General features: G+C 40.2%; 1 protein-coding gene across 2 annotated transcripts in view; it reads left to right on the top strand.

The window, feature by feature from the left end:
- asic4a (acid-sensing (proton-gated) ion channel family member 4a) overlaps window positions 1-12408 on the top strand; it is a 106245-nt gene extending 93837 nt beyond the window's left edge. The window contains exons 5-10 of one of the 2 annotated variants that reach the window (XM_074659742.1): window positions 2441-2494; window positions 5318-5471; window positions 7039-7130; window positions 7280-7359; window positions 8589-8699; window positions 10875-12408. In XM_074659742.1, the coding sequence (XP_074515843.1) occupies window positions 2441-2494; window positions 5318-5471; window positions 7039-7130; window positions 7280-7359; window positions 8589-8699; window positions 10875-11015 (632 nt within the window). In that variant the 3' untranslated portion in view covers window positions 11016-12408. The remainder of the gene's footprint in view (window positions 1-2440; window positions 2495-5317; window positions 5472-7038; window positions 7131-7279; window positions 7360-8588; window positions 8700-10874) is intronic. The other variant, XM_074659743.1, reaches the window with a different exon arrangement.
- Window positions 12409-13318: the final 910 nt, after the last annotated feature.

Here is a 13318-nt window from a genome sequence, read left to right as displayed (position 1 = left end):
GAGCCTGAAGGACTCCCTGTGCAAGGGGCCCCTTCTGAAAAGCCCAGATTTTGAGAGGCATTTCACAGTCCAGACGGATGCATCGGAGGTTGGCATTGGAGCAGTGTTGCTGCAAGGAGAACCAGAAGACCTCCAGCCCATCGCATACATAAGCAGGAAGCTCCTCAAGCATGAAGGCAGATACTCTGTGGTGGAGAAGGAATGTCTTGCCATCAAATGGGCACTGGACTCCCTGAAGTACTACTTGTTAGGGAGGAAGTTCACCCTGGAGACAGACCATCGTGCACTGACCTGGCTGAAAGACATGAAGGACACCAACTCCAGAATCACTAGGTGGTTCCTCGCACTACAGCCGTTTGACTTTGTAGTCCATTACAGGAAGGGAACGGAAAACTGCACAGCGGACTTCCTTTCTAGGACTCCACAGGGGTCGTCTTCAGAAGGGGGGGGGAAATGTCACGGGTTAGACCGTGCCCTGTAAAGTAAGATGCAAAGCACACACACTGTAACGCCACCTCCATCATAATATATTAAATCAAGCCGGCTTGGAGGTGTCGGGGTTAAGTGTTACTGTAGCATCAGTACTTCTAAATGTCGGGAGACCCGCCGACAAAGTAATCAATTTCTTAATGGGGGTCATAGTGATACAAAGTAAAAATGTATTTATGAATTACACACAGGCATAAGTATTAATATTGAACATTTCCATTTATTGTAAAATGGATATTCAGTAAATTGTTTGTCACCCTTTCTTCTCTGCTGTAGATGCGCTCCTTGGTTTAGACCTGGACTGCCGAAACCGAACAGGAGCGTACCAATAGCTTATGTAAGGGGGGTTTCCAGAGAAGGTACCAAGTACAGTAGAGTTGGAGGGGTGTTTGGGGGGGTTAACAATAGGCAAGGTAATTTTAATTAGTTTGAATAATTACTTGCCTCAAAATGTTATATTAAATGTTTTATAATTTAATTATAAATTATGTCCTATTTTTTGGACTGGATATTACTATGCTGTTGTTTGATTGATTATTAATTATTATCAATTTTACTTAGTAGGATCCAGCTCCATAAAAGAGGAGGCTGGAATACCTGGAGGGGGGTCAGTGGAGAGCAAACCTCTGATGAGAGACAAGCCATATTGTAGAGCCGCAAGGGCCCAACATTTAAAGGGGCATAGCCTATGCTGTATCTTGACATATATTTTTGTCATTTTGCTTATATTTTTCATTATTTTGGAAGAACCTGTTTCCTGGATGCCAGGCCTGCACTGTACCTATTTTTGCACTGGATTGTTGGTTTCCACTAAGTGTTAATAAATACACCTGGACTGCTTAACTGGAATTTTTCTCAGTTTTTATGCCTTAGCCACTCGGCCAACCTTACATGTATAGTCAAGAGGAAAAACCCTGAAGGATCTTCTCATTTTTCATCTTCATCTCATCTGATCATTTCAATAAAGGCCATCTGGAATGAAGCCAAGTGGTGAGTAAGAGTTGTGTGAAAATGGTCTGCAAACGCCGTTTTGTTTCATGTATGTATCATATCATGTATCATATAGAGCAGGGGTTCTCAACCTTTTGCAACTGAAGGCACACTTGTGATTGTCGAAACATTTCCGAGGCACACCTTCCGTGTTGACAGAGAGGGATATTGGTTCTCAACCAATGTTGAGAACCAGTGTGCCGCGGCACACTGGTTGAGAACCCCTGATATAGAGTACAGTCTAGGCCTGTGACTTTAGACACCTGAGTGCAAAACCGTGTTACCGCCAGCTGCCGTCTGCTCCTAAAGTAGTGTTATTATGGTACGGATGGCCTCTGAACAAGGTGAACGGCGTACCACAGTTTTGCACTTGGCGGCAGTCTTAGAAAGGAAGTAGTGAGCAGAGGGGTACTTGGTTGGTTGCAATCTGCAACCACACCACTAGATGCTTCCAAATCCTACACACCTTACCTTTAATGATGGTTATTTCTACAACAGAACCAGCTGAAACTCCTCAGATCATCAGACATCATTTCATTGCGCATTAATTAACATTTCCTAGTGATTGGGAAGGAGACTTGCACAAAACATTAACCCTGAACATTTTACAGACACACCTCTGCCAATTAATTGTGCTGCTGATGAATACCTGTCATTAATGGTCTGGGCAATATGTTTGTCTGCGAGGAAATGACTCATTGATTGTTTTTTAAAGACTTTTTAAATATGCGTTATGGGTGAAGCCAGCATGCTCCATTTCTCAGTGCAATCGAGAGCAGACGTCCAAGGCGGCCCCGCGCTCCGCGGATGGAAGTCGTCCTCTGTGTGCCTGCCCTCATTCGAAGATGACTAATAAGCTGTGGAGTGTTGTTCACAGCCAGGACTCCTCATTGCAGCAGACACGGGTCACTGATCATTTTGTTTCTGATTGATCAGACTCATTTTCTGTTCTCCTCTCCAGGAACTGCAGCTATCTGCCCTCCCAGTAAAATCAACTGTGTTGACAAAGCACTCGGTAAGAAACAATCTTCCTTCATTTCTTTTCTCATTACAATGCATTCGCCCAAAGGGAAATGGAAACACACTCAGTAAATATGATAAGGATTTTTTTTTCTGTAATACAAATACCTGCAGGTAGACTTGATATTTTGAAATTACTTTTCCTCATTGTGATTTAGTCACTTTAGAGCTTGATGGCTGTGCTGGCTCCATTGTTGAACTGTTAATATTAAACCGACTCTCCATTTCTGCATATCTGACTGCACCCCCACCTTCAGCTCTGACTCCGACCTCTCTCGCCTCCTCCAACAAAGCTGCCTTGGTTTCAATGGCATCGCGGTTGCAGTAAAAAAAAAAAGACATTTTTCATGGTCATGGCAGACATATAAGTACAATTAACATTTCTCAGCCAAATAAGCCAGAAAATTTAATTATGTCTATCTTTGCTGAATTCAAACCTTATTTAAAATTGAATGAAATCTTAGCTATATCTTACAGGAGCGGGCCATATTCATGTGGGTCATATTCCTGAATCAAATGAATACATTCGCCCTCCATGAAAGGTAATAAATTAGAATATCATTTATATATTTATATTGTAAAGGTGTTTTGTTCCCATATCAGACAAAGGATATATGCCACTGTGCTCCTGCATACACATGAGAGTTATAAAATATATAAATCACCAATTTATAATTACTGCTCTCAGTGCTCCCTCTCTCTGTTTTTTTGTGTGGACTGAATACATTTAGAATTTGAAAAGAGAGATTGGGGAAAAGCTATTTACTCTCCTGTGTATATAGTGCTGTTTCAGAGTTGAATATCTATTTGTTAATGTGTGAACAATTCATGCCTGCGAGTTAATTGGATGTTAAATCAAGGAAGGTATACAGAGCCGTTACAGTACTTCATCATTTATTCTCCAAACAAATGCCGTAATTGAATTATTGTAAACACTGTTGCCACAGTTGTCTATTAAATAATACGGTTATCATTTTGTTGATATATCCAGGTCTGTTAATATCATGTGGTCTGTTTCTAATATGGCGGTGAGTCTATAAGTCTATAAAACCTGACATGACCTGACATTTTGATGCACATTTGATGATTTTACAAACTGTTAATTCTGCATTCAAAAGGCTGTATTGAATTTGTTCATCCTCAAAATTACCCATACAACTGGGAGAAACACTAACTGCTAGTAATTTTCTGGGCATGAAAGTAATATAATTTAATGATGCTGAGTGCTGACTGCTGCTTCTCAATAAAAAATATATTTTAGCCTTCGAAAGCCCTCATTACTGTACTGAAAGAGCCACACAGAGAGAAGGCCTAATCATCTCAGCTGGTGTATATATTTTTCTTAAACTACATCAGCACGCAATTGTATTATTTGTTCTTACACCACCATGGCCACTTACTAAAGGAAACAGGGTATTTTTAAATTGTCATTGTGGGGTAATGTGACATGTCCCAAAAGTGCTGTTGACTGGAAATGTAATTGAAGTGTCCCAGTATGTTGTACTGTTGTGATGGACGCCTGCCAACCAATCAGAAACATACATAATTTATGTGGTCATGTAATAAAGTATATTAAAGATGACCTATTATGCTTATTTTAAGGTGTATACTTTTATTTTGGGTTTCTACTTGAACATACTTTAATGTTCAAAAAACTTCTTTTTTTTCTCATACCGGCCGTGCTGCAGCACTTACACAGGTATTATGCAAATGTGTTACTTGGTGACATCACCACTTTATGGAAGAAAAGGCGGGACTTCAAGCAAGGTGTTTCCGGCAGTTCAGGAGGAGCTTTGGGCTTTGTAACTTTGCAGACCTTTTACATGCACAAAAAAACTATATAACACACTAAAGGAAAGGGGAAAAGCACAAAAGCATAATAGGTCCTCTTTAACATGCAACTTTAAAGCTGCACCAATCTATACACCACAATTTCAAAGACCTGTTTTTGTCTTTTTTAGGGGAGGGCAGGGCATCTTTAGGGGGAGATAGCAGGTCAACCATATATGTGACATAGAAGTGGTGTACATCATCTGAAAGCTGGGAACCTGAATATTAATTTGATTTGTCAAGTTATTCTAGTCATAAATAGCAGTAATGATAAACCCACTGAACGCTACCCGCCCAGCATCAAACGGGGACTGCCTAATTATTATGCAGAATGACATCATCGTACCTTCCCGTCTCGTTGCCTTGAATGCCTTCGTTGGTTGGTTAGGTTTAAGCATGAGGAGTGAAATTAGTTGGGTAAGACTGTCAGCCAAGCAGAGGCGGGTCAAAAAAAAATACTGTGACCAGAAAGATCCGATGACATCAATTTGCATAATAATTAGCCATGTGCTTCTGTCCGGGATAACGGGCTGTCTGGACATTTTTCGGACTATTGGGATTGGTATATTGGGATTTGATTGGAACAATGGCATAGCACCCATCAAAGCACAGAGACAAAGTTATCGACTAGCTAGTGAACATATTGGAGCATTTAGCAGCTAAAGAGAGAGTTGGTGGAGACCAAAACAGAGCTAAAAGACCAGGTGTTCAGAAACACAGCTCCAAATTAATGCTAATACTACTAAAAACTTGAAATGGTGATAATGTGTAAATATTGTGTTTACAGCGTGCTCCGCTGCACCCAACACTACTATTTTTATAAGACACACTCCCTTCCTTCACACTTTTTCCTCCGTGGCAGATTGTTTTTCCCTTTAGATTCAGTGTGGTATCTTATATGTTTCTCTGGCAGAGTGAGTGCCACCAAATCATCACAGAAACTGACCCAGTCTGTAGCTGTTAAACTACTGTTTCCATTGTGTTGCAGCACAGCTACAGAAGAACAGTGGGGATACCTGTCCATGCGAGACGCCCTGTAATCTCACCCGCTACGGTAAAGAGCTCTCCATGGTCAAAATCCCCAGCAAGGGCTCTGCTCGCTATCTCTCCAGGAAATACGACAAGTCAGAGGACTACATCAGGTACAACAGGAGCGTTCAACAAGACTAAGCTCACGTATGGGCGGTGATGTGGTGGTCAATAAAAAGGGCCATAAACTATGACCTCCAGTCTGTGATAACAAACACACAACCATAAATATAAAGGAAAATCCATTATACTTTCATACAGGCATCCGTTTATGTTTTGTCTTTAGGTGAATAGTTGATCTTCTTGGAAATAGAAAGACTGGTGATAGTAAGTTAATTATCAGGCACCACGATGTCATTATGAGTATAATATGTATGCATAACACATATAATTTGGGAAACGACAGTTGCACTGTGTTCCAATCCACGTACTTCCAGAAGTAAACTTCAATGTAGTGCACTTTGTGCACTCTGTACTTACTTCAGTAGTGCGTAAATTTCAACGGGGTAGGGTCGTCTCAAATCGAATACTCTGCAGCGCACTGACCAGAAATGACGATCGCAACATTTGACCGCGGCTTGCTACCCGCCAAAATATCTTCTGAAAAAAAATGAAAGCAGAGTGGAAATTACGTTTCCAACGTCGTCGCCTACGCCTACGATGTGTCCTCCTGTTTACGTATTGTATTGTTTTATTCTGTTATCTGCGTATGTTTGAATAGTGGTCGTGGCTCCGCCCCTTCCGCTTCGTAGCCAAGATGGCGAAAGTTGAGTGTGGAAAGTGTCCAGCGTTCCACACTCAACGATCTGACCGTTTTGAGTACAACATCCGGGTACTTTGAGTGCACTGCATTTTGCCGTACTTCCAAGTGTGAACGCACTTATGCACTCAAAATAGTAAGTGTAAGTACAGAAGTACGCGGATTGGAACACACTCTTGGTGTAGCTCTATTGTCGTCCGGGTGGAAACTGTAGGGATTATACACAGTTCAGTTCCAGAAACAGGATAAGATAACGAAAAAGGGAAAAAAAAGTGTCAAAATTTGCCATAAATCGGGAGAATTGTAAATCCGTGAGGAAACCAGGAGAGGGTAATGAAAAACGAGAGTTTCCTGGGAAAATCAGGAGGGTTGGTAGAGGTTGTTTGTTCCATCCGGCTCATTAATACTGTGAGATTTAATCAACATTGTAACTTCTAGCGACCTCTGGCAGGGCTATAACTTTTAATCCAGCTCTACAACGTGTTTTATGGAGCATTTACTAACATTCAGATTATAATTAATGCATTTCCAATGTGCTCATGCTGTAATTCCTCTCAGCGCCTAATAGGCAGGCATGTGGTAGAAGGTAAACATGCCTTATCCAAAGAGCGCATGATGCCTCACAACACTTAATATCACCAGACTTTGCAAATCCAGGGAGATCAGAGACGTGGCGGTGAGTGTGCATGCTGTCAGTGCTTGTTCTGCTCATCTCAGTTAAACCCTCAAACACCTCATTATCTCACAATCGCTGGTTAGATCTGTATAAAACGCTGGAGGCCTGACAGTCCCATCATGACAATTTACAGTGATGACTCAGAATGGTGTTTTTTCAAATGATGTTAACTTTGTAGTGAATTATAAAAACAGAAACAAAAAGAGTATGACACCGTGTTTGACATCCACACTTGTTTTTCCAGAGACAACTTCCTGGTCTTAGATATCTTCTTTGAAGCTCTGAACTATGAAACAATTGAGCAAAAGAAAGCCTATGATGTTGCAGGTTTATTGGGTAAGATTTCTATCACTTTTTTTTCTCTCTTGGTGCAGAGGGAGAGGTGTTGTTATTGTAGCTGCACTTATTTTTCATGTCCATTAGTCGCAAACAAGAACTGCTCTGGCATTACATTGTGCTTGTCCTTACATGCTCCTTCTTTTCAGGTGACATTGGTGGACAGATGGGTTTATTCATTGGAGCCAGCATCCTGACAATCTTAGAAATACTGGATTATGTCTATGAGGTATGGTGCCTGTGCAAGCCCACACACATCAGCCAATCACAATGTGAGATCAGAACTAGCTGTGATATAATCAGCAATAATTAACAGCAATAGAGTGCTGCAGGGATGACGTATTTTTGTAGGCCAACCAGGAAGTTAGCATCGCCCTGGTTCCCTCGACTAAAAGCCGACGGGATTTTTCCTTTGGGTTTTGGATTACTGCAGAAAATAAACTTGGTGGTAAACAAACATTTATGATACTTACACGTTTTTTTCAGTAAAATAATCTCCACAAATGAAACACCACTTTTATGATTTTTGAAGCGTAAATTCTAATTCATTCCTCATTCCTGCAGCACTATTCTCCCCAGAAAAAAATCTGTTGCAACCAATTTATTACGCAACTATTTAGAAAGTATTTCTATTTAATTTTCCTCAATATTGAAAAAAATATATTGTTGTGATATGTGTTAGTACTAGGGCTGTCAATCAATTAGAATATTTAATTGTGATTAATCGCGAATGAATCGCACATTTTATATCTGTTCAAAATGTACCTTAAAAGGAGATTTGTCAAGTTTTTAATACTCTTATCAACATGGGAGTGGACAAATATGCTTGTTTTATGCAAATGTATGTATATATTTATTATTGGAAATCAATTAACAACACAAAACAATGACAAATATTGTCTGCGCCAAAGTTTAGCGCAAGTTTGTAGCGTTATTTAACCTCCTTCACGGCAAGCTAGTATGACATATTTGGTACCTTAGGTTTTCTAGTTTCATATGATGCCAGTATCTTTACTCTAGACTCTCTTTAAATTAGGGATAAATTTGCGTTAACGCGTTATCGTTAACTTTGACAGTCCCAGATAGTACATATCACTGTTCTTCCCAGACGTATCAGATAATCTCTGGCAGTGTAAACGTTATCTCTTATTATGCATGTGAGGAGTTTCATTTGATTTCCAGGCTGGAGAATATAATATCCGTTCAGGTCTGTGCTGAAGACATGCTACTAACGCTGATCATGAAGTGAACTCCTGTCTCAGCTGTATGCCCTTTTAAGCTTTCTAGCCGGTTACCTGCTGACTACCAAACATGTATGAATAAAGCTAAATCAGAGGGAGGGACTGTAATGCAGACATCATCACAGTGAAAGAACTCCTCACTCCGCTGCGTCTCTTGTCTCCCTCACTCATCTCTGCTCTTTCACCCTCCTCGCCGCTGTGCGATGGGTGAATCCAGGTGATCAAGCACCGGCTACAACGTCTGCTGAGGCCGCAGAAAGAGGAGAAGAAGAGCAAGCAGCAGACCAGCACTGTTGCAACAGTGGGTCTGGAGGAAATGAAAGCAAAGGTACAGCACATACTGTACTTTAACAAATAGTTGTGTTCATGCCGAGTGTACAGCTCGCCCTGCAGCTCTGTAACTGCATTAGGAAAGTACGAGGGAATAATTCTAAAATAATGAAGAATGTATTGTTCCTAATTAGTCCTAAGCACATCCTCCCCTGGAGCTTGGATTTGTTATTGCACAACTTCATTCTGCTTATATCTGAACAATAGACTTCTTGTCTCACATCTAACTGTGTCTCAATTCCACACACCCTACTATAAAACTATAACAGGGTTTTCACTTTTAAACAAGTCAGCCAGAGAAACCGAAAACACAATTTATTCTGTTGCCGTTCAATATTTGCAGCTTTGATTAGGTTTGGCTGGTGTGACTGGCTAACATCACATTTTACTTTCCAGTGGAGATGTAGACATAAAATTGGTTTTAGAATAAAGGCAGAAAACCTTAGTATCTACAGGAGAAAACATTAACAATTCACAGAAAATCCATTCAAGCTAACAGGGAATTCAGATCTCTATTAACTTCAAATATATATATACAGAACTTAAAAGTAATTTCACTCAGTTAATATTTAAATATCTAGTTACTGGTATCTTTCTCAAAGAATCTATGTATGAAGATGCATCTGTGACAGAGTGTAAATGTTATATACACCATCTTACACGTCTCACTGAATTAATGATTAGCTACAGCTGAGAAAAATTTGTCATTTCAGCCTTGTCTCTTATTCAGCCAACATTTGTGTTGCATTTGGACACACAGCATACATTATCACTTCCCTGGATTTGACAAAATATTTGATGTCAAATAGTGAAATTTAAAAGCGATACTTTTGGGACACCCAATTTGAGAAATACACTTTCTTTCAAGAGTTAGATGAGAAGATTAATATCTCACGAAGTACAGAGCAGGAGTGACTTTTAATTTCACACGGGACACGAACAGCAGCCCTCGAAGAGAAAGTCCAGTGTTTGTTGACCCATCAACCACCCCGACCTCCTCCCTACGCCGACGTCCGCGGACTATCATTACAAACGTATTTGTGATACTTAAAAAACAAACGTAATTCGCGACAAAATACGTTTCCCTCGAAATGTAATTCACAATGCAAACTTAATTTTTAGGAGACAGGGCTGCCTAAAGGGGCAGGGCAGTTGTAAAACCCAAGTGAAACAGATACAGGAAACTGACTCTCAGTGCGGCACCTTCTTTCTGAATTGTTTCTGATTGTATCTGCTTTTTTCAATTCATGCTTAAACAGAAATCTAAATATGACAATTTGTGGTTTTAGTGGAAGTTATGTGCTGTAACTATTGGCAAACAACAGTCAGGAGCAGTCATCACAGTGAGGCTGTTAAGGGGGAACTACCCCCAATTTAAAAATTCATCCAACACAGTCCAAAAATATTAGTAAACATGAAAAACTCTCTCTCAAATCCAAAAACTAGAGCTAAAACTCAAATTTGTGATGTCGCAGGGTATAAAGTGTGGAACGGCTCCATAAAAAAATTAATTGGGAAAGATGTTACAGATGACACTGAGAGCACCCGGGGGAACGATCTGAGTATATGGGAACATTTTCTGTTTCACAACTGACAACACTACAACAGAATAAAGCTCATTTGGGTATAAAAAAAAGAAAACAAACAAAATCAGACTTCCATTCCCATTGAGACTTATTTCTCTGGTTTCTGGCTTTGAGAGAGAGTAGCTCCTGAAAAACAAATATTGATTGAACTTTCCTAGGCCCTGGAAATAGCATATTAGAATTATTTATTTAGGTGGTTTTCCCCTTTTAGGGCTATCGTGCCTGTAGAGAGATCAATACCAAACTGTTCTCATATCTCGACCATATCTGGCTATATCTGCGCTATAGCTGGAGATACTTCACGGTAGTAATGCATACACTCTGTTGTCACAAAATAGTTACAGCACATAACTCTTTACATCTCACTCTTGTATAGAAAGGGAATAAGCCTTTCCCAAAATGTTACGAAAAAATTTTCCCTTTAAATTGCAATGTAAAAGACCATCTACAGCATGACCAAGCTGCTTCAGTATCGTCAGGGTTTTGAATGACCTTGTCAAGAGATTCTCATTTAGGTATCATCACATATGACGTTTAATGATCTCTGAAGCGTGATGTTGAAGTTGACGTGTTTGCTGTGCCTTCAGCAGGAGCCCAATGACATGACACGGAGTCAACCAGAGGGGGCGTACGCCAACACGATCCTACCCAACCACCACAACCCTCACCCGCACCCTCACCACCATCACGCCGGGCGCCACGGGGTATTCGAGGACTTCGCTTGCTAGAGCCAACCATCGTTTCCAGTCCTGGTGACACCAAAAGATAAAAGTCGTCTGTGTTCAGATCAGTAACAGACCCTTGGCATCTCCGTCGCTCCTTTGCTGTCACCAGTGAAAAGCTACAGCCAAAGTCAAACACCAAACTCGTGCTGCTAACAGAGCACTTGTACGTACAGTATGTAGGCACAAAATTGGACACCGCTTTTGTTTTTCTCTCTCTGGATGGGACCCCTCTCAACTTTGAAATCAGGCACTTTGTGTATTCAGGACCAACTTTTGGTACATGATCACTACAAGGGGACACAAGGAGGACTGCATGTCACCTTGATCCAGTTTATACTCCAATGATTTATTTATTTATTCAGCTAGCATCTCTGATTTCTTTCTGTCTGTATCCCTCCATTTACCTCTCCTCCAACTATAGAGAGACGAAGTCCCGCCCCCTCTGGTGGACCACCATGGGACCTTATGATATGAACGGTAGTCAACGGCGAGAGACAAATAATTTTGTGATCCCGTTTGAATTGCACCATGAATCACAGATATGATTTTTGTGAATTTAAAAGATAATTTTGCAAGTCAAGAAAGTTTGAAAATGCGTAAGTAGAAAGACTAGACACCCAAAAATCGCGCAAGTGACGTCTCTCTTGCTGAAGCTCCGATGTCTGTGTGTTTCGTACTGGTATATACTCGCACGATCAACGGGTCTCGCTCGTTCTTTCGCTTCCCAGCTGATAAAAAGACCAGGAGTCGCTGGATAAAACACATCAGGTAAGATAACGTTTCATTTGTGCGAGGTCATAGCTAAATAGTTAAATAGTTAAATAGTTGGCTAGTATTGGTGACGTAAATTGTACGAGATGAGAGATGTAGTTCACCGAGCGGTTTAACACAAAACTAAATGATACTACAACAAACTGTGACTTTCTTGACTTGCAAAATTATGTTTTAAATTGACAAACATCATATGTGTGATTCATTGTGAAATTCAAACGGGTTCAATAAATGATTTGTCTCTCGTACCGTACATATTCTATCCGATATAAGGTCCCATGCTGTCCACCAGAAGGCGCGGGACTTCACCTCTCTATTCCTCCCACTTCATGGAAAACACACTGTACCATATCAAGCCATCTAAATTATGTAATTATTTAAGAGATACTATTATCTATATGTTCTATATTGTATACGAGATGAGAATACTGACAGTAAGCAAATCTTACTCATGTTACATCCATCCAAAATATTGAGGGGAGTTATTTAGGCTGAACTGTAGACCTTGGCTTTAGATCTTTAGCAGCATCTTTCCACATGATACACTTTGTCTGGTTTGTGGTTAAAGGTGTTAGAGAGTAGCATTGTACCTGTACATAAAACTTTAAAATGAGAAAGCTCTAAAGTTCTGTTTCAATGGTTGTTGTTTATATTCAGTTAATATATAATATATTATGTAATTTTAGTTATTTATACATTTTAGAGAAGACTTTTATATGACAATAGCGGTCACGATTGTAGCAATTACTGTACACTTACAATCTGCAGATATGATAGACTGCCAATCGTCAATACAATTGTCCAGGTGACAGAAATGGACTGTATGGATCGTGACTATTATCGCCATTTTCTTTTATATGTCCTGCTTTTACCGAGACAACACACTCAATCCTGGATGAGGAGTGGATGATGTTTTCAGTTACGACACGGTTGTACTTAAATTATTCCTCTTATTCAATTCATTTCTGCACACCATCCACTCTTCACTCCGGTTGGCATCGTAATTTTAAGCTGACATAAGCAATAAGAAACTGAATTTTATTTTTTGCCGAGTCATCTCCTTCAGCTTGTGGGCCGGCACCGCTGTAAAAGTGTAGCAGCTATTTACAGTGCATCAATGTGTGTGTGTGTGAGGGGGAATGAGTGTGTGTGTGTGTGTGTTTGTTTGTTTGCATGTGCACTTTAACATTTTGCACACATGACTGAGCACATTAGGCTGATGCGACTCGGCTGAGCTGATCCATGGAGAAAAAATGTTTGGAATAGTTAGCAAAAAAAAGCACGGCTGTTTTATTGCAGTAGTAAGGTTTATATCTAATAAATGTAGAGTTAGGACAGCTCAGAGTTTAATTTAAAAATTGCTCTGGAGGCTGAAATATTCTTACTGGGTAACTTCATCCTCAATGGGGACAAAGACACAACAGATTTAAATAGCACAAGTTAAAAATGGAGACTTTTGCATCGATTCATTCATAATCATGTTCGTTTTTATCATGGAAAGTCGGCTTGCTCACTTGCCCTTATGCACTGCAGGA

This window comes from Sebastes fasciatus, chromosome 14, assembly GCF_043250625.1.
Source record: "Sebastes fasciatus isolate fSebFas1 chromosome 14, fSebFas1.pri, whole genome shotgun sequence".
NCBI classification, from domain to species: Eukaryota; Metazoa; Chordata; class Actinopteri; order Perciformes; family Sebastidae; genus Sebastes; species Sebastes fasciatus.
Note: the sequence above shows the minus strand (reverse complement) of the source record. Positions and strands in the feature narration are given on the sequence as shown.